We start from the raw sequence: 18,881 nt of genomic DNA, 5'->3' as shown, positions 1-18,881 counted from the left end.
TACATAGAAAACATGCTCCCTATTATATATTTGTGAGTTGGGCCAATAATATTGCCTGACCATATTCCCACCATCTTTGGAACTAGACAGAATCCCTAAATATTCTGAATATTTGCAGGTAAATATAAAACTTTTAAGTAGTAACATGTGTGTGTCTTTGCAGAAAGCGTTGATAGTAAGAATGACAGAAAAAAAAACATTCTCTTAGATATTGTAATGGATATTCTACCTGAGTTAATAGGACATACAATTAAATATTCAGCCAGGACATGAGAAAGTTGAGCACTGGCAACAGTTCTAAAATTCTTACTGGCATTAAAAGTGAACTAGGAGATGCCTGCTGACAAGAAAATTAAGCTGACACAACAGCAGGTAGAACATTATATATATTTAACAATATTTATTATTGTTGCCTTAGAAGAGTTGGCTTGAAGGAAACTCATAGTAATGAATACTTTAGCTGCTAAGATCAGGAAGCAGTTCCAGAGCATACAAACATTTCACTTTTTTAAATTCCTCTGCCCTAACTTCAGACTACAAGTATTTTGTTGCACCATTAGCCAGTTGACTAGTCATGGTCGATCTCGATCTTAACAAAATTGTTTGACAGGAATTACTGTTCCACTGTAACCAGAAGACTGGCAAAATATGAAAAATACTAGTAAAAACATGTCACCCAAGTGAATATGATCAGATAAGCTGCCTTTAGTGTTGGAGATGAGTCTTGACTCAGAGAAGGCATTAGTCATATGGTATTGATATTAAAAATTTGGCCTCTCATATTTATTTTGTTGAGGTGCTAATATGTTTGTTAAAGGAAATCGAGGTCAATTAATATGAGGAAGGCCTCTAAAACTGGATTCATTTTACTATGGAACTATGTCTCCCCAGCATGCTTTTTGGCTATCTCAAGCAATTAGCTGAGGTATAAAGGCTGGAGGATGGCATTAAGGGTGTGCATGCAGGTCTCATTAAGCACAAATGTATACTCTTTATGGGTGAGCGATTTGGTGCACTTGAGATCATCTCATTTCTTACAGGTACCACAAAATGCTGTACTTAATAAGTTTGTAGAAATCCCTGACTGTAACACTCCCGGAAAAGTGATACTGAACTATAACCATAAAACCGCTCCAGGATTCATAGAGGCAACACCATTTAATTTAGAAGCACAAAAACTGAAATATTTAGGAGTCAACATCCTCACATCTGCAGGGTGGGAGAGGATGATGATACATGGTAAGCTGTTGCCAAAATTAAAAAAATAAGGTACTGGGGCACTTGTGCTAATGTACCAGCATGAATGTTGGGAAACCAAAAATGAGAACTGTCTAGATCCTGTCTGAGCCATAGTGGTGCCAGGACAGTGACACTTTGTAATATGCCAGGTTGACAGTAATACACTTTGGTAGAATATGTATCCATTAAAATGCAGGATACAAGAGAATAAATCTGTCCCTTGGATAGGAATGGAACTAAAAAACAATTTACTGTAAAAGCGCAAAAGTGTGGGAGGAGTTGAAGCACATTAAGTGCCTACTTGCTTGGCCTAGTTACTGTGGCTTGTGAATTTACTATATGAGAAAGGTAGTAAATGCAAAGGCAGATTTCCTCAGGAGCTAGCAAATGACTTCTGTAGGAAATCCTTAGTTGTCATAGCAGAAAACAGACTATCTTGCTAGAAGGAGCACAAGCAGTCAAGCAGTACTGAGATCAGTATTAACAGAAAGGACAAAGAATGTCTTCTTCAGAATAGTAATTGAAACATTTGATGTTTTCTTTAATTCACATCATTACAGCATCAATTCCAAACATTAGAGTTTATTTATCTTAATGGTTGTAAAATATTGACTCTAAGCAACCCTCAACCATGGTAAAGAGGCCTAGATGGACAATATCTACACTTTGAGACAACATTCAGCACTTTATTTAGTATCCCTTATATATATATATATATATATACCATATATAAACTGGTATCAAGTATCTGTTACTTTCATATATAGAAATTTGTCTCAGTAACTAAATTACTTAAGACTGGCACTAGTGATAAGGTAGAGTCTTACAACCTAAATGCACCTTTAGCATAGTGATCTAAAGTCATCATCACTACAATGTTCTCTCAATTATAGTGATCTCTGAAGCGATTGTAATGGCTGTGTGTATAATAACATGTTTACAGTGGGAAACACAGTTTGATGATATCATTATTGTGTTTACTAATACAATCCTTGAAGCCATGACTGGGGCTGTCTTACTTTTTTCATCTTCTTAGATATAATGACAGTCTTTGAACTCATTCAGATCTTGAACTTTTGCACCATCTATCAATCTTGTGACATCCATGATCTGCATTAAAATCCATTATGATAGGACACAAGCTACTTCAATAGTAGATAGTTCAACTTTCATGTTGGTCTGCACTAGTGCCATTGAGGGATATAAAGTCCTGACAACAGACTATGCAACCCAAGTTTGAATAGTGGCTTGGGTGCCTGATGGTGCAGGCAGGGAGGAAGAGGATGTCCATTCTTGGGAGAAGAACACTTATTGGTGGAGACCATGAAGACTGCATACACCTGTCGTGGTAGGTGGGCAGGGTAGTCATGCTGACCTATATTCCTTGCAGAGGTGAGAAGAAGTCCAGCACATGACATACACATTTTACTTGCAACCCCCAGAGTGAATAACTGAGCATGCACAGAGTACTAGGTTTCAAGTGAAAAAAAAAAAGATAGGTGTGGGAATTACAGCTCTCACAACTAGATCTCACTTATAGGGTGGGGAAAACTGTTACATGGCTGGGAGCTTGACTGCCATGAAGTAGTGACCATTCACAGTCCCAGCCTTGTACAACTGCAGCTAGAGTACACCACCCATTAGTAGAGAAACCTGTACCTTTCACTGTATATATCAACACCATAGGATTATTTTTTCTACAGGTATATATGATACTATGCACAGATGTCTTGACCATAATGTATTACAACAGGCTACCTCATGTCATTAACAATCCAACTGCAAAGGACCTGGGGAAAGTGGGAAATTTGTTCAATAACAAATGGGCCTAGTGTGAATAGGAAAACTAAGTCCACGGTGTTTAAAACGCAAAAAAATGCCTTTGTTACTTCAGATTTTTTTCATGCTGTAATAAAGAAACATCTGATGTTATGCACATTTAAAATATCTTGAAACCCGGCTTGGCCCTAAACTGACCTTTGGCTTCCTGGGTCTGAAACATAAAACGTATGGGGATATGTAATAAAAGCTAATGATTGTTATGGGGATGTACTTCAGACTTTTATTGGCTTTACATTTTATCACACATTTTACAAAGGAAAGCAGGAGGAATTCTTACATATTCACTAAGATAACAGTACCAGAAATACCCATCCTAAAGACTTAAACCTTGCCTATTATATAAACAGGACCTGCTATAGAGACAGGTATGTATCCCAGAAACTACCCCTTTTCTGAAACAGGCTTCATCCATCTGCAGCAGGGGTTCTACCTAACCCAATGCAAGTATAACTTCAACAATTAGATGGGGAGGAGGAAATTCATCATTGGTTTGGTACTTATGTCTCTAATGGGCATAGGCAGCCTTTAAATATTTCATCTCCCATGCTCCTGCTCATAAATGCTTAATTTCCAAAGCCCCTGCTCACACTTATCAAGGCTACACTGATGATGCCAGGGGGAGAAACTGGTTTGTTTGCTTGCTTTCCACCACTGTGTGGTGACTTAACTATTTATGAAGATAAAAGCTATCTAGCTTTTTAAATTAATGGCTAATTTTTTGCCTGGAACTGTAATACTGAAGAAATTTTAGATTGTGCTGAAGTGTGTGTGTGTGTGTGTGTGTGTGTGTGTTGATATATATATATATATATATATATATATATATATATATATATATATATATATATATATATGGATCTACTTCACATGGTCAACATTTCAAAATGTCGAAGACCATATGGCCGAGTCCATATGATCAATATTTGAAATGTCGACCATGGAATTAAAAAAAAAAAAACACAACAAAAATTTACATTCACACTACTAGCTGCACCCCATATGGGGGGCTCTGCCCCCAAACCCCCCTGAATTTAAATATACCAACTCCGAGATCGCACTACAGTTTGGAAGATGGAAATCTTTCCATTCCGCACTGTACGGAGATGCCGGTTCCACATGGTCAACATTTATTTATTTATTTATTTATTGCAGTTGGTTTACCAGGATAGTCCATTGGGCCACGAAGAACCCGTTTTCAATGGAGTCCTGGGGAGAAAAGCTCCAAAAAAGAATAAATGTACATTAACATTTGACAATAATTTCTAGGTACATTGTAGTAAAAGAACATAAGCAAAATATTAAAGTTTGTTACAATTTGATAGTAACAGCCTTGGTATATGCTATAGAATCAACAAACACAAACATAGAAGAAGATTAATAAGCAAACATGGAAGTTGAAAACAGTAGGTTATGGTAATTAAAGGGCATGTAGTAGAGTAGTTATATAGTAGAGTAGGTTATGAGGGGTGGGTGCATGAGCACTCCCATAGAGATGCTAGGTGTGAGAAAAGAGATTTCTTGAAGGTAGAGTGATTAGTGGTAGTGCGGATGTTAGGTGGAAGAGAGTTCCAGAGGCGAGCGAGGCTGAAGGAAAGAAGGCTTTTGCCTGGCGGATGAGTGGGTTTGTGCACTTCTAGTAGATTCTGATTATTGGACCTTAGGACTCTGTTTGGTAGGTGCATTTTGAGGGCAGAAGAAAGGGAGGGACAGTTGGAGGGGTTTAGAATCAGCTTGTGGGCTAGAGTTAGTTGAGTGTAAGTGAGATAGTTGGGAAGTTCTAGCCATTTTAGTTTATGGAGGGAGATACAGTGGTGGGTGGAAGACCTATGAGAGGTGGCAAATTTAGCAATTTTGTTATAACAGGAGGAGAGCTGTTTTTTTAAAGAGGATTGAAGATTTGTAAGTAGAGGGGCACCATAGAGAAGGGAGGGGATAAGAAAGGAAGTAGCTAGAGTGGTTTTAGTGGTGGATGTAAGATAGGCATTTTGTCTATACAGCATGCCAAGTTTTTGATGTGTTTTTTTGATGTTTTTGGAGGTGGGAATTAAATTTTAGCTGGTTGTCGATCTGGACCCCGAGTAGTTTGGTGTCTGACACTATTTCGAGAGGTAGGTTATTTTGACTGGTAACTAAGAATGAGTTTATGTTGGGGGGAGTGAGTTTAGAGGGAGTAAATAACATTAATTTGGTCTTGGTGGCATTGAGAGCAAGATGATTTCTTAGCATCCATTGCTCTGTGGAGGAAAAGGCATCTTGAGTAAGTTTTTGTAGTGTGGGGATAGAAGAGGCAGAGCAGATGATAGTAGAGTCATCAGCATATTGGATGATGCTCGAGAGGGGGATAGATTTGTAGAAGTCATTAATAAAGATATTGAAGAGTAGAGGACCCAGTATGGAGCCTTGTGGAACTCCAGTAGGGGTATTTAGGTAAGAGGAAGTTGCTTTTTCCATTTAACAGCTTGATTTCTGTTTGATAGATAGCTAGAGAACCAGTTCAAAGAGGAGGTAGAGAGGTAGAGTTTGGAGAGTTTTGTTACGAGCAGACTGTGAGAGATAGTATCGAAGGCTTTTGAAAGATCAAGGAGGATGGTGGAAACAATTTGACCTGAGTCGCGGGCTTTGTTGACGATTTCAAGAAAGGAGAGAAGGGCAGTCATGGTGCTATGATTAGGTCTGAAACCGTGTTGTGTGGGGGTGATAAGTTTGTTATCTAGAAGATGAGGAAGAAGTTGGAGTTGTACACATTTCTCAAGGATTTTGAAATGGGGGACAAGATGGCTATGGGACGGAAGTTATTAATGCTGTTATTGTTACCACCTTTGTGTAATGGTATGATAAATGCTTGTTTCCAAATTTGGGAACTGTACCTTCTTGTAGGGAGCGATTAATTAAGATGCTGATGGATAGGCAAGGCTTTCAGCAGCAATACTGAGAAAGTAAGATGGGATATTATCAGGAGCATTGGTACAAGGTTTCAATTTTTGAAGGAATTTCTTAATGGTAGCAGTAGGAATGGGATTTAAAGTGAAGAGAGTGCAGTCGGGGGGTGTTGAATTCTGGGGTGGTAAGGATGTGGGTGGGATTTGTGTAGAGTAGGGGATAGTGGGATTAGTGGGTGGTGGGTATGGAGTGGATGCAGAGATATCGGGGGTGGGTGAAGGGGTGTTAGGTGTTGGGGAGGAGATAGAAAAAGAGGAGGTAAGTTTGGAAATAGAGTCAATGAAGAAGGAATTAAATTGGGTGGCTAAGTCTAGTTCTGGAGCATTTTGGTCTGGGGTGGGAGTATCTGGTTTGTTGGGGTGGAGGAGAGAGGAGATTCCTTTCCAGAATTTTTGAGGGTTGTTTTTGTTATGGTTTTGGAGTGTATAGTAATAGTTCCGTCGATCACTAGAGATATGTTTCTTAACTTTGTTGCGAAGCATTTTGTATTCGTTAAGGAGTGGGGTTGCCTTATGTTTTTGGTAGCGTGCCCATGCTTTGTCTCTATGCTTCATGGTAGAAAGAGTAGTTTTAGATAGCCAAGGGGCTGATTTAGCTTTTATTCTCTTAGTCCATAGGGGAGCTTGAGAGTCAAGCACTTTTAAGAATGTTGGTTGATATTGTTGGTGTTTGCAGGAGCCTGGATAGAGGCCCAGTTATAATGTTACTGGATAGCCAAGAGAGTATAAGTTCAAGTGTAGAGATGTTGTCTCCTGGGGAATATAGAGGAAGCTATACATATGTGTTTGTGATTATTGATGTGTAGAAGAGTAAGGAGAAGTTCATTAAAATATGGGATAGGTTTGTTGTAGGGAGAAACTACTAGGGAGGAGGAGCTGAGAGGTCTATCCTTTCTTATGATTGAGTAGTTAGGGGAGTTATTTCAGAGTCCTTGATATGAGGTTTTAGCCAGGTTTCAGAAATAGTCAAGATGTCAGGTTTATTGTGTATAAGCCAAACATGAAGGTTTGTGACTTTGTTGAAGTGAATAATAAGGATTTAGTTGTGGTGGTTATAGAGGCAGGGCCTGGGTTGGGATGGATGTCACCTGATGAGAGTACATATCAGGTTAGGTATAGAACAGTTTAGGTGAATAGATAGCAGTGTGGTGAGATTGTGGTTTGTGGTGAGATAGAGGAGTTTACTAGTGGTTATGGGAATTGAAATTGTGTGATGGGAGATAAGTTTGTATCGATAAAGAAGGAGGTTGTCTGAGGGGTATAAGTGGGGTGAAATAAGAGAGTATGATTGTATTGGGGGTGTGTTATGGTGGTTAGTTATGTGAAAGGATTGGAGGGTAAAGGAAGTAGTGGGCTGGGAGAGATGGTGGAGAAAAAATAAGGAGAGGAGAAGTAGTAGTGGAAGGTAGGTGAAGGAGTATTTAGGAAGCATGTTATAGAAGAGTGACAGAAAGTAATGTAATGGTGTTGTATGGTAAATAGGAGATAGTTATAGAGGTCAGGAAGAGGGAAAGGAGTAGGATTGGTTAACAAGTTGAAATTGGGGAGTAGAGTGTCTGTTGGTTTTGGAGGGAAAAATGGAAGGTGTGACAGGAAGTATGAATGCTGATTGGAGTAGATTGGGAGTGGGAGTGTCTGTTGGAGGTATAAATGTAGCCCAAGAGCAGAAGAGGAGCGAGAGACTATCAGAGGAACAGTATTATTAAGTGTAAGTAGTACAAGATTGAGAGGAGAGGGTCTAGACAAGATGTGAGCAGTGGGCTGAAGGTAATAGGTGAAGAGAGGGACAAAGATGTGGAAATTGTGAGACAAGGAGAGAGGTTTCAGGTTTACTTCTTGTCCTACGCACAGGGAGAGTTGTACTTTAAAGTTCTAAGCTCAAAATCATTGGAGAAGGGATGTACCCTAGTAGACAGGAATGCAATGTCTTACCAGGGAGAACTGGGCTGATGGGGTAGAGGGAGAAGGGAGCAATGAAACAAAGAGCAATGTAGGTATGGAGGATAGTGGAGAGAAGTTGAGTGGGTAGGCTGCTGGCAATCCTGACAGGGAGTATACTGCTGCTGCTAGGAGAGCAAGAGTACAGTAGTTCTAGCTTAGCAGATGAACATACTTTAAGTTCTTTTAGAGTCTCTTGGGTAAGTATTTCATCAATGGAGTGAGGCAGCAGAGGGAATTTCTTGGCAATGGGAGTACAGCTCAAGTTAGGTCCAATATCCACCCAGGCAAGGACACAGGGGAAAGACTCAGGGCAAGAAGCTGGAGGAAGAAAAAATGGACAGAGAAGCAAAAACAGTTAGTAACAAGTTGAAAAGCACTTTATCCACAACTATGGCTACGTGTAATTATACCATCCACTTGAAAAGCAATAAAAATATCCATCCAAAATATCATATGGTCTAGGCCATATGGTCTTCAACATTCTAAAATGTCGACTCTATATATATATATATATATATATATATATATATATATATATATATATATATATATATATATATATATATATATCAAAATAACTTAAAAAATGGTGAAATAGGATAAAATGGCCAGAGATCCTTTCTATTCCAGTTACTTGAGACGCACTTGCTATTGCAACCAGAAAGTGAATTTATAAATTGTGATATGCAAGCCTAAATTTCTGATGCATGTGAGTTGGCATATTATTTTTATATTTTTTGTCAGTCCTTTTTCCTGATTCTTTCTTCTAATAAAAAATATGTTTGGCACCAGAAGGTTAAAAAATATCAATGCATTTTTGTATTTGACGTAAAAAGTGGTTAGTAAGCCCCTACTATTGCTAATCTAGGAAAACACAAACAGCACCTATGTACTTAAGTGCTCATACAGTCACACACTCATCCTACACTCGTGTGTGTGTGTGTGTGTGTGTGTGTGTGTGTGTGTGTGTGTGTGTGTGTGTGTGTGTGTGTGTGTGTGTGTGTGTGTGTGTGTGTTTGTGCGTGTGTGTGTGACACATGAACAAACTTTAGCTAACAGAATCACGTTAGGTTACTGGTTGCTGTATTGCTAAAATACTTGGATTTTTCAAATTGAAGGTATTTTATATACACTATTCTGTAGAATGCTACAGAAAAGCATTTATTTCATATACTTTGCAACTGAAAATGTGTTTAAAATATGTTAGATATGCACTTACTTGTGAATATGGATATCTGTATAGGGCTTCCCTCACTTGTATTATCAGCTGCAATTGCCAATACTTTAAAAGTATAGTTGCTTCCTGCAGTAAGGTCTGTAATAGTCTTGATTCAGTAAATACTGTCTGATCCATTGATGACTGTCCTACAACTTGTACTTTGTATGTGTTAGCAAGTCCAGATGGGCGGTTCCACGTTAGAAATACAGATGTTGTGTTAATATTGTTAGCAATGAGGTTCTGAACTACATCTGGTTCTGAAAAATTGAAAACAAGATTTTCATAATGGTGAATATGCATCATAAACTGTCAAGTCTGAAAGACATTATCTTATAACACTAGTACTTTTGAAAAAAAAAAATTAGGACTTGAGAAAACTTTGTTTCCCTATTTGTAATTTGCTTATTTGGCACTCCAATCAAATAATGCCAGAAAACAACCCTGCAGTATACATATTACTAATTTAATAACATGTTCATTATATTAGTGCATTATAAATGTTCTGTATACTTGTGGTAAAATCAGCCTATTCACTTGTGAAGCAGAATTAGTGAAAATGATCTTTCCTTTAAAACGTGTCAAAAATCGAATGAAAATTTTCTGAGAATTTATTCCAAAATGGATTGGATGATTTGTCTGCAATGCAATTTTACATTCCTGAATATTATGACTGTGACTGTAAGAATTTCTGTTAATATATTTTCTTCCATATTCAAGAATAAAACCACAAAATACCAGTATATAAAAGACACACACAAACAAACAAACTCCTCAAAGCATTTCCAATAGCTGTATCCTGCAGTAGTCTTAACTGTTGTACATCATGGGAATTGGGGAAGTTGTAGGATAATGTTAGGAAATATACAACTCCTTCTAAAAGGAAACAGAAGAGAGTTAAGCTGCATCTTGTCTGAGATAATAGGTTTTCTCCAGGGAATATTGATTCTTGGAGATGATTGGAATATAGTAACACACCTAGGGGAAGGCAAAAATATATATATATATATATATATATATATTAACTAAAGGCAAATATTTAAAGTAGCTATGTAGAAATATTTGCTTAACAGATATGGGTTAAAAGGGATCTGACAGAAAAGACAGTATATTGTGGGAAGAATTAACTCATTCCTGACAGAGTCACTACAGCAGGATGAGGGGTAAGTAGAAAGATGGGAGGAGCTGAAACATAAGTTAAAGTCTTACCTGGAAAGACATGAAAAGGAAGAATGAAAAAAAAACAGGAGAAAGAAACATATTTAGGAAGAATAGTTGACCTGCAAAAAAAGGGGCAGAACACAGGCAAAGAAGAAAAAGCCAATAGATCTAGAAGGAAAACTGAGAGTAAATTTAGAAGCAGAGATAAAAAATAACAAAACAAAACAAAACAAAAAAAAACAGCACTTTTACAAATATATTTAAGCAATAATCCATGACTGTGTGTGGATATATCAGGATTTATCCATGGTTGGTGTGGTTTGGTCATGAGGGTGAAGCCTGATTGATTAAACAAAGCCAAACTGCGGGTAAATTCTGATATACCCACAACCAGGAGTGGATTATTGCTATTATACAATAAGATTATCTAAGAAAGAAATTACTTACCTATCTTAAATAATGTAATTGTATAGAGGCACTTCTGTCTACTTCCACATTGTCTTTGCTATACTGATGTACTACTCATGCCTATGGGATGTATATTTCCACACTTGCATACTTCCACTGCACTTGCACACTTGCACACTTCCACTGCAGGAGAAGTGATGGAGAAAACAGAATCTCCATTGCTGTTGGGTTATTTATTTATTTTTTAAGTGTTAAATTTTATTATTTATTTTATTTATTTTACATTTGTTTACTGGGAAAGTCTGACTGGGCATGGATCCCATTTTCAGCAGAGGCTCGGGGATAAAAGCTCCACATTGATTAGAACAGCAAATACAGTAAATACAATACACATAGTACAGTATAGAGTCCAAAAGTTAATCAGGTATAGTTTCATGGCCAAGAAAGGAGTAAAAACTAAATATACTATAAAGAGGACAGTGTGTTACAATAAACAATACAGTTGAAAGGACATTTTGTTCAGTCATTTGGTTACATTCATCAGTGGCTAGTACAGTAAACACATACTGATTAAGAGTATAGAAAGGAGTTGTTGCAAGCTTTCATAGAAGGTTAATGTATGATATGATCTAATTAAGTGAAGCTACCCAGCGTCAGAACAATTACATAACCAACAACTATGTAAATGGGACCGGAGGAGTTTTTTGAAATTATTTTTGTTTTCAGTGGTCCTAATGTCTACGGGATGGTGTTCCATGCTTTTACAACAGAAATGGAAAACAAGGAGTCCCCAGAGCTATTGCTGCCTTTGACTATGTCAGCCAGTACTTTATTGGTGGATCTTAATCGGCATTTGTTAGACTCGTTATTAAATAGACCTTGAAAAGTAAGAACTCTATCGGGATAATATAGAATCTGGTGGGCTATTGTAAGCTGGTTATATGTGAGCAGGTTGGGTAATTCTAGCCAGGATAGTTGTTTGATCAATATGGAGTGATGTGTCCTGAAGGGTGAGTCAGTAGCAAACCTAGCTATTTTATTATAGGAGGTGTTAAGTTTGTTAACGTCTGCTTTGTTTAGGTTGATGAGTATGGGGGAGGCATAGAGGAGTGTGGATAGTAGGTGGGTTCTTGCGATGGTGGCTTTACTGTCATTGGTGAGGTACTTTTTGCATCTATATAGGGTTCTGGGCTTTTTATGGACTTTCTTTATTGTCTGTGTGATGTGCATATCAAATTTCATGTTGTGATCTATGATAACCCCTAGATGTTTGGTGTGTTGCACAGGTGTGATAGGGGTGTTATTAGCTGAGAATATTGTGAATGATGGTATGGGATCTAAGGCTCTAGTGGGATAGAATATCATTAGCTGTGTTTTATTGAGGTTAAATATTAGTTGAAAGTTGGCTAACCAGGTTTCAACAGCAATAAAGGACTCGTGTCAATTCCTGGAGTTGAGGGAGTGATGAGGTGGAGCAGATTACAGTGGAGTCATCGGCGTACTGGACTAGAGTGGTGTGCTGGGTAGCTTTGTGGAGTTGGTTGGTGAATACGTTGAAAAGAAGAAGACCAAGAATGGATCCTTCTGGGACCCCAAGGGTGACAGGTAGGAGGGGAAATAAGGAGTTTTGCCATTTTACTGCTTGTTGGTGGCTGGTAGATAGTCTTGAAACCACGCTAGTGTGGAGTGGCTGAGATTAACATAGGAGAGAGCAGAATGGAATTTGGTATGGGAGACAGTATTGAAGGCCTTGGAGAGATTTAGGAATACAGTGGATACTAGGTTACCATTGTTTCGATGCTGGATCACTGTGTTGGTAAAGCTAATAAGGGTTGCGGTAGTACTGTGATTGAGGCAGAATCTGTGCTGGGTGTTGGTTAGCAGTTTATTAGTGAGGAGCTAGTGCATTATTTGGGAATGTAAACATTTTTGAGGATTTTAGATAGGGGGATAGAATGGCAATTAGACATTCCTCCTTTGTGGAGTGGTATTAAATGTGAAATTTCCCACAGAGAAGGAACGCATTTTTCTGATAAAGACTGGTTAATGATCATGGAGACTGGGGTCAGTATATGATACTACTGGTCACTAGTTCTGCACATGTTTGGGTCCCAACATTTAGGCTATGTATGTAGCTGTAAAAGGCCTTGTAGTTTCCTTGGCTGTGCTTGCTAAGTTTTTCTCAAAGAAGCCCCTAGAGGATTTGTCAGGTTATATTATTTGTCTGTTGAGGCTGAGGAGGGTGCTTTTCCATTGTTGGGTCCTCACCTTTGTTTTCTTGGAAGCAACTTTTTACATTTACTGTAAAGTTTGTTGATGTTGGATGTCCACCATGGCATCTTGTTTGTAATAGGGGCTCTGGCTTTGATTCTTTCTGGTACAGCTGAGTCTATACACTTATGCAAGTGACTGTACAGGGCTTTAGTGTATGCTTCGGTGTAGTTATCACTTCCAGCTGGGGGTGGGGCTTGGAGTGTATTTATACCATCATCTAGGAGGGTATAGTTTGCTTTGGTGAAGTTTTTTAGTCTGATTTCACCGTTTGTGAGATTTGGTGTTAGTGCCATGTTGAAAGTGACTAATGTGATCAGATGTAACTAATGAGGGTCTCAGTTGCGGCAGTGCATCTGTTAGACATGGTAGTGAGGACCAGATCTACTATATTTGTTCCTCTTGTCGGGGTATGAACAATTTGTTCCCGGGCATTTGAGTTAACAAAGTCCAGGAAATTTTGCGCTAGTGAGTTAGGGCTAGTGTAGGTTTCCCAGTTGGTGGTGGGATAATTTAAATTCCCCATATCCAGTGTGTTCAGTAATATTTGGATTGTCTCCAGTTTGGTCAAGTAGGCTTCATGCATGTCACAACCTGAGGAGAGGGATATATGACTGGCTATGACTTGAATGGGGGTCTTACCCACTGTAACCTGAACTTGGAGTAACTCCATGGAATTGTCCAGTCTAACTAGATGGAGGTGAATTTATCTCTAATACAGATAGAAACACTGCCTCCTTTGGTTCTCACATGTTCATTTTGCATTCTGAAGATGTGGAAGGCATTGTAACCTTGCAAGACCAGGGTACTCTCTAAGGCTTTGAACCAGGTTTGTGTGACTGCACAGACATCTACATCTTCCAGTGATAGAAGTGCTTCCAGGGTGTGCAGGTTTTGGTTTAAGCTCCTAGTGTTTAGCAACATGATCCTTCTTTTGTTATGATTGGCAAATATCACGTCAGTAAGTTTGTTTTCGAGACTTTTCCTAAAAATGGCACAATGGGGGAGGCAAGGGCTGTTGCCAGCAGCTGAAAGCCTAGAGGTGCCAAGGGCAAACTCTCTCTGGCAAAGCAGCAAGGTTTGTCAACCATGGCTTTCCAGGCAGACAGGAACAAAATCCTATTTTAATGACACCAATAACTAAGCCAATTATTGAAATCAATCACTTTTTGTTTATACTGTGGCATCATTCTAGGTGAGGGTAGTATGCTGCTCAAGGCTAGGAACATACCTATCTGGGATACATACTCAGAGATCTCAGTTATGTCTCTCTTCATATAGTTCAGTGAGGTAGGTCTCAGGTTGTTCACTCTAACATGAATTATGGCAGAGTCATAATGGTAGTTGTTGCTGAGAGACCCGAGTGCATGCACGATCTGACGAATCCTGGCACTGGATATCGATTTGTAAATATATATGTTTGCACATGATATGTTAAAACAAAATCAATATGTACCTTGTAAATGTTGCAAGCAGTAGATGCTTTTGTAAGTGTAATATCTAAAATGTAATACTGTGTTTACTTTGATGTTACTTACATGACCTTGGTTACATTGTAATTTCTTTAAAACAAGCTTTCTCCCAGGATGAGCAGTCTTTCTCAGCTGGAACATTTCCAAAAAAATGAATGCATGAATGAATGAATCAATAAATGAATGAATAAATAAATAAGTTGTGCGATTGTTAGTAAGAGACAAAGGTTTCTGATTGGGAATGAGTAAGAAAGACTTCTCACCTGGAAAACTTCCATTTCCTACTGATTTCCAGGTTAAGGGATTTACTTGCAAGTAAGGATGGTCACAGCTGGAAGATATGCTGCATCATTGTAACATGCAGTTCACCTTTCTTTCACATTCTCATCATACATAAGATAAAAAGAGACATTTTTATACATAGAAAACATGCTCCCTATTATATATTTGTGAGTTGGGCCAATAATATTGCCTGACCATATTCCCACCATCTTTGGAACTAGACAGAATCCCTAAATATTCTGAATATTTGCAGGTAAATATAAAACTTTTAAGTAGTAACATGTGTGTGTCTTTGCAGAAAGTGTTGATAGTAAGAATGACAGAAAAAAAAACATTCTCTTAGATATTGTAATGGATATTCTACCTGAGTTAATAGGACATACAATTAAATATTCAGCCAGGACATGAGAAAGTTGAGCACTGGCAACAGTTCTAAAATTCTTACTGGCATTAAAAGTGAAATAGGAGATGCCTGCTGACAAGAAAATTAAGCTGACACAACAGCAGGTAGAACATTATATATATTTAACAATATTTATTATTGTTGCCTTAGAAGAGTTGGCTTGAAGGAAACTCATAGTAATGAATACTTTAGCTGCTAAGATCAGGAAGCAGTTCCAGAGCATACAAACATTTCACTTTTTTAAATTCCTCTGCCCTAACTTCAGACTACAAGTATTTTGTTGCACCATTAGCCAGTTGACTAGTCATGGTCAATCTCGATCTTAACAAAATTGTTTGACAGGAATTACTGTTCCACTGTAACCAGAAGACTGGCAAAATATGAAAAATACTAGTAAAAACATGTCACCCAAGTGAATATGATCAGATAAGCTGCCTTTAGTGTTGGAGATGAGTCTTGACTCAGAGAAGGCATTAGTCATATGGGATTGATATTAAAAATTTGGCCTCTCATATTTATTTTGTTGAGGTGCTAATATGTTTATTAAAGGAAATCGAGGTCAATTAATATGAGGAAGGCCTCTAAAACTGGATTCATTTTACTATGGAACTATGTCTCCCCAGCATGCTTTTTGGCTATCTCAAGCAATTAGCTGAGGTATAAAGGCTGGAGGATGGCATTAAGGGTGTGCATGCAGGTCTCATTAAGCACAAATGTATACTCTTTATGGGTGAGTGATTTGGTGCACTTGAGATCATCTCATTTCTTACAGGTACCACAAAATGCTGTACTTAATAAGTTTGTAGAAATCCCTGACTGTGACACTCCCGAAAACGTGATACTGAACTATAACCATAAAACTGCTCCAGGATTCATGGAGGCAACACCATTTAATTTAGAAGCACAAAAACTGAAATATTTAGGAGTCAACATCCTCACTTCTGCAGGGTGGGAGAGGATGATGATACATGGTAAGCTGTTGCCAAAATTAAAAAAATAAGGTACTGGGGCACTTGTGCTAATGTACCAGCATGAATGTTGGGAAACCAAAAATGAGAACTGTCTAGATCCTGTCTGAGCCATAGTGGTGCCATGACAGTGACACTTTGTAATATGCCAGGTTGACAGTAATACACTTTGGTAGAATATGTATCCATTAAAATGCAGGATACAAGAGAATAAATCTGTCCCCTGGATAGGAATGGAACTAAAAAACAATTTACTGTAAAAGTGCAAAAGTGTAGCAGGAGTTGAAGCACATTAAGTGCCTATTTGCTTGGCCTAGTTACTGTGGCTTGTGAAATTACTATATGAGAAAGGTAGTAAATGCAAAGGAAGATTTCCTCAGGAGCTAGCAAATGACTTCTGTAGGAAATCCTTAGTTGTCATAGCAGAAAACAGACTATCTTGCTAGAAGGAGCACAAGCAGTCAAGCAGTACTGAGATCAGTATTAACAGAAAGGACAAAGAATGTCTTCTTCAGAATAGTAATTGAAACATTTGTTGTTTTCTTTAATTCGCATCATTGCAGCATCAATTCCAAACACTAGAGTTTAATTTATGTATCTTAATGGCTGTAGAATAGTGACTCTAAGCATCCCTCAACCATGGTAAAGAGGTCTAGATGGACAATATCTACACTTTGTTTCAACATTCAGCACTTTATTTAGTATCCCTTATATATACCCTATATAAACTAGTATCAAGTATCTGTTACTCATATGTAGAAATTTGTCTCAGTAACTAAATTACTTAAGACTGGCACTAGTGATAAGGTAGAGTCTTATAACCTAAATGCACCTTTAACATAGTGATCTAAAGTCATCATCACTACAATGTTCTCTCAATTATAGTGATCTCTGAAGCGATTGTAATGGTTGTGTGTATAATAACATGTTTACAGTGGAAAACACAGTTTGATGATATCATTATTGTGTTTACTAATACAATCCTTGAAGCCATGACTGGGGCTGTCTTACTTTTTTCATCTTCTTAGATATAATGACAGTCTTTGAACTCATTCAGATCTTGAACTTTTTCACCATCTATCAACCTTGTGACATCCATGATCTGCATTAAAATACATTATGATAGGACACAAGCTACTTCAATAGTAGATAGTTCAACTTTCATGTTGGTCTGCACTAGTGCCATTGAGGGATATAAAGTCCTGACAACAGACTACGCAACCCAAGTTTGAATAGTGGCTTGGGTGCCTGACGGTGCAGGCAGGGAGGAAGAGCATGTCCATTCTTGAGCGAAGAACACTTATTGGTGGAGACCATGAAGACTGCATACACCTGTTGTGGTAGGTGGGCAGGGTAGTCATGCTGACCTATATTCCTTGCAGAGGTGAGAAGCAGTCCAGCACATGACATACACATGCGCAGGTGAAAGCTGCTCTCTCTAAAGCTAAAAACACAGCATCAATGGGACCGGATGGTGTCCCCAGCTGTGTGCTACACGAGCTAAATGAGGAATTAAACCCGCACATAAGGTAGCTGTTTAATCTCAGCCTTACCACAGGATACGTGCCCAAGGAGTGGCGTACGGCAACTGTGGTCCCACTCCACAAAGGCGGTGCCTCTACGGACCCTGGTAATTACCGCCCCATAAGATTAACAAGTCTAGTCTGCAAAGCTATGGAGAGGATCATAATGGAGCTCATAAACAAAGTTATAGGGGACTTGCAGACATTGGACCCGACCCAGTTTGGCTTCGTCAAGGGCAGATCATGCCTTTTGAACTTGGTCGACTTCTTTGAAATAGTCACCAAGGCCATTGATGAGGGAAAGGCAGTCCATACAGCCTACCTTGACCTTGCAAAGGCTTTCGACACAATACCCCACTCAGGTATTGTAGAAAACTTACCAGCTTAAATGTAAACCCATATGTCACAAGATGGGTTGCAAACTGGCTTAAGGACAGAACCCACAGGGTTAGAGTTGCTGGCGCTATGTCAGACTCCAAGCCGGTCACAAGTGGTGTCCCACAGGGCTCGGTCCTTGGCCCCTATTGTTCGGCATCTACTTCTCAGAAGTACAGGCCAACATGGGAGGACTTTGGCTGACAAAGTTTGCAGATGACTGCAAACTGGGCGCCATAGTGGAAAGTGCATCGGACACGGATATCCTTCAGAAGGGACTCACGGAAACAGATAGCTGGTGCCAGAGCCATGGCCTGAAGTTAAACGCCAAAAATGTATAGTCATACCCTTTGGGAAAAACAAGGTAACCCCAAGCTACCATATAGGTGGCAATCCACTAAGCACAGAAGAGGTTATCAGGGACCTGGGGACCCAGGTTGACAGTGGCCTTTCTTTTGACACTCACGTTGCTAAAGTGGTTAGAAAGACCTTCTACATTGCCCACCTGATCATGAAGGGATTCACATCCAGATCTAGTGAGGTCATTGTTCCCCTGTACTCTTCACTTATCAGACCAATGATCGAGTACAATGCCCCTTTCGGGATGTATCTCACCCGACATCTGCAGCAATTGGAGAGACCCCAAAAGTTCCTCACCAAAAGGATAAAGGGACTCCAAAATCTGTCATATGCTGCCAGATTGAAGAAACTCCAGCTCTATTCAGTCGCATACCGTTTGCTCAGAGGTGACATGTGCCTGACATACAAGGCCATGTCCAACCCGGAATTAATGGACATGCTTCAGCTCAAAAAATCCAAATCCACCAAAACCACTAGAGCA

The 18,881-nt window shown here is 38.9% G+C and overlaps 1 protein-coding gene across 1 annotated transcript in view; it reads right to left on the bottom strand.

Annotated features, from left to right (window-relative positions):
• Positions 1-18,881, bottom strand: part of LOC122801261 (fibronectin-like) — a 363,509-nt gene that overhangs the window by 49,766 nt on the left and 294,862 nt on the right. Inside the window, exon 17 of the mRNA XM_044070812.1 lies at positions 9,181-9,437. Coding sequence (XP_043926747.1) covers positions 9,181-9,437 — 257 coding nt within the window. The remainder of the gene's footprint in view (positions 1-9,180; positions 9,438-18,881) is intronic.

The sequence above is a fragment of the Protopterus annectens genome, chromosome 4.part1 (genome assembly GCF_019279795.1).
Source record: "Protopterus annectens isolate FY-2018-M chromosome 4.part1, PAN1.0, whole genome shotgun sequence".
NCBI classification, from domain to species: Eukaryota; Metazoa; Chordata; order Ceratodontiformes; family Protopteridae; genus Protopterus; species Protopterus annectens.
Note: the sequence above shows the minus strand (reverse complement) of the source record. Positions and strands in the feature narration are given on the sequence as shown.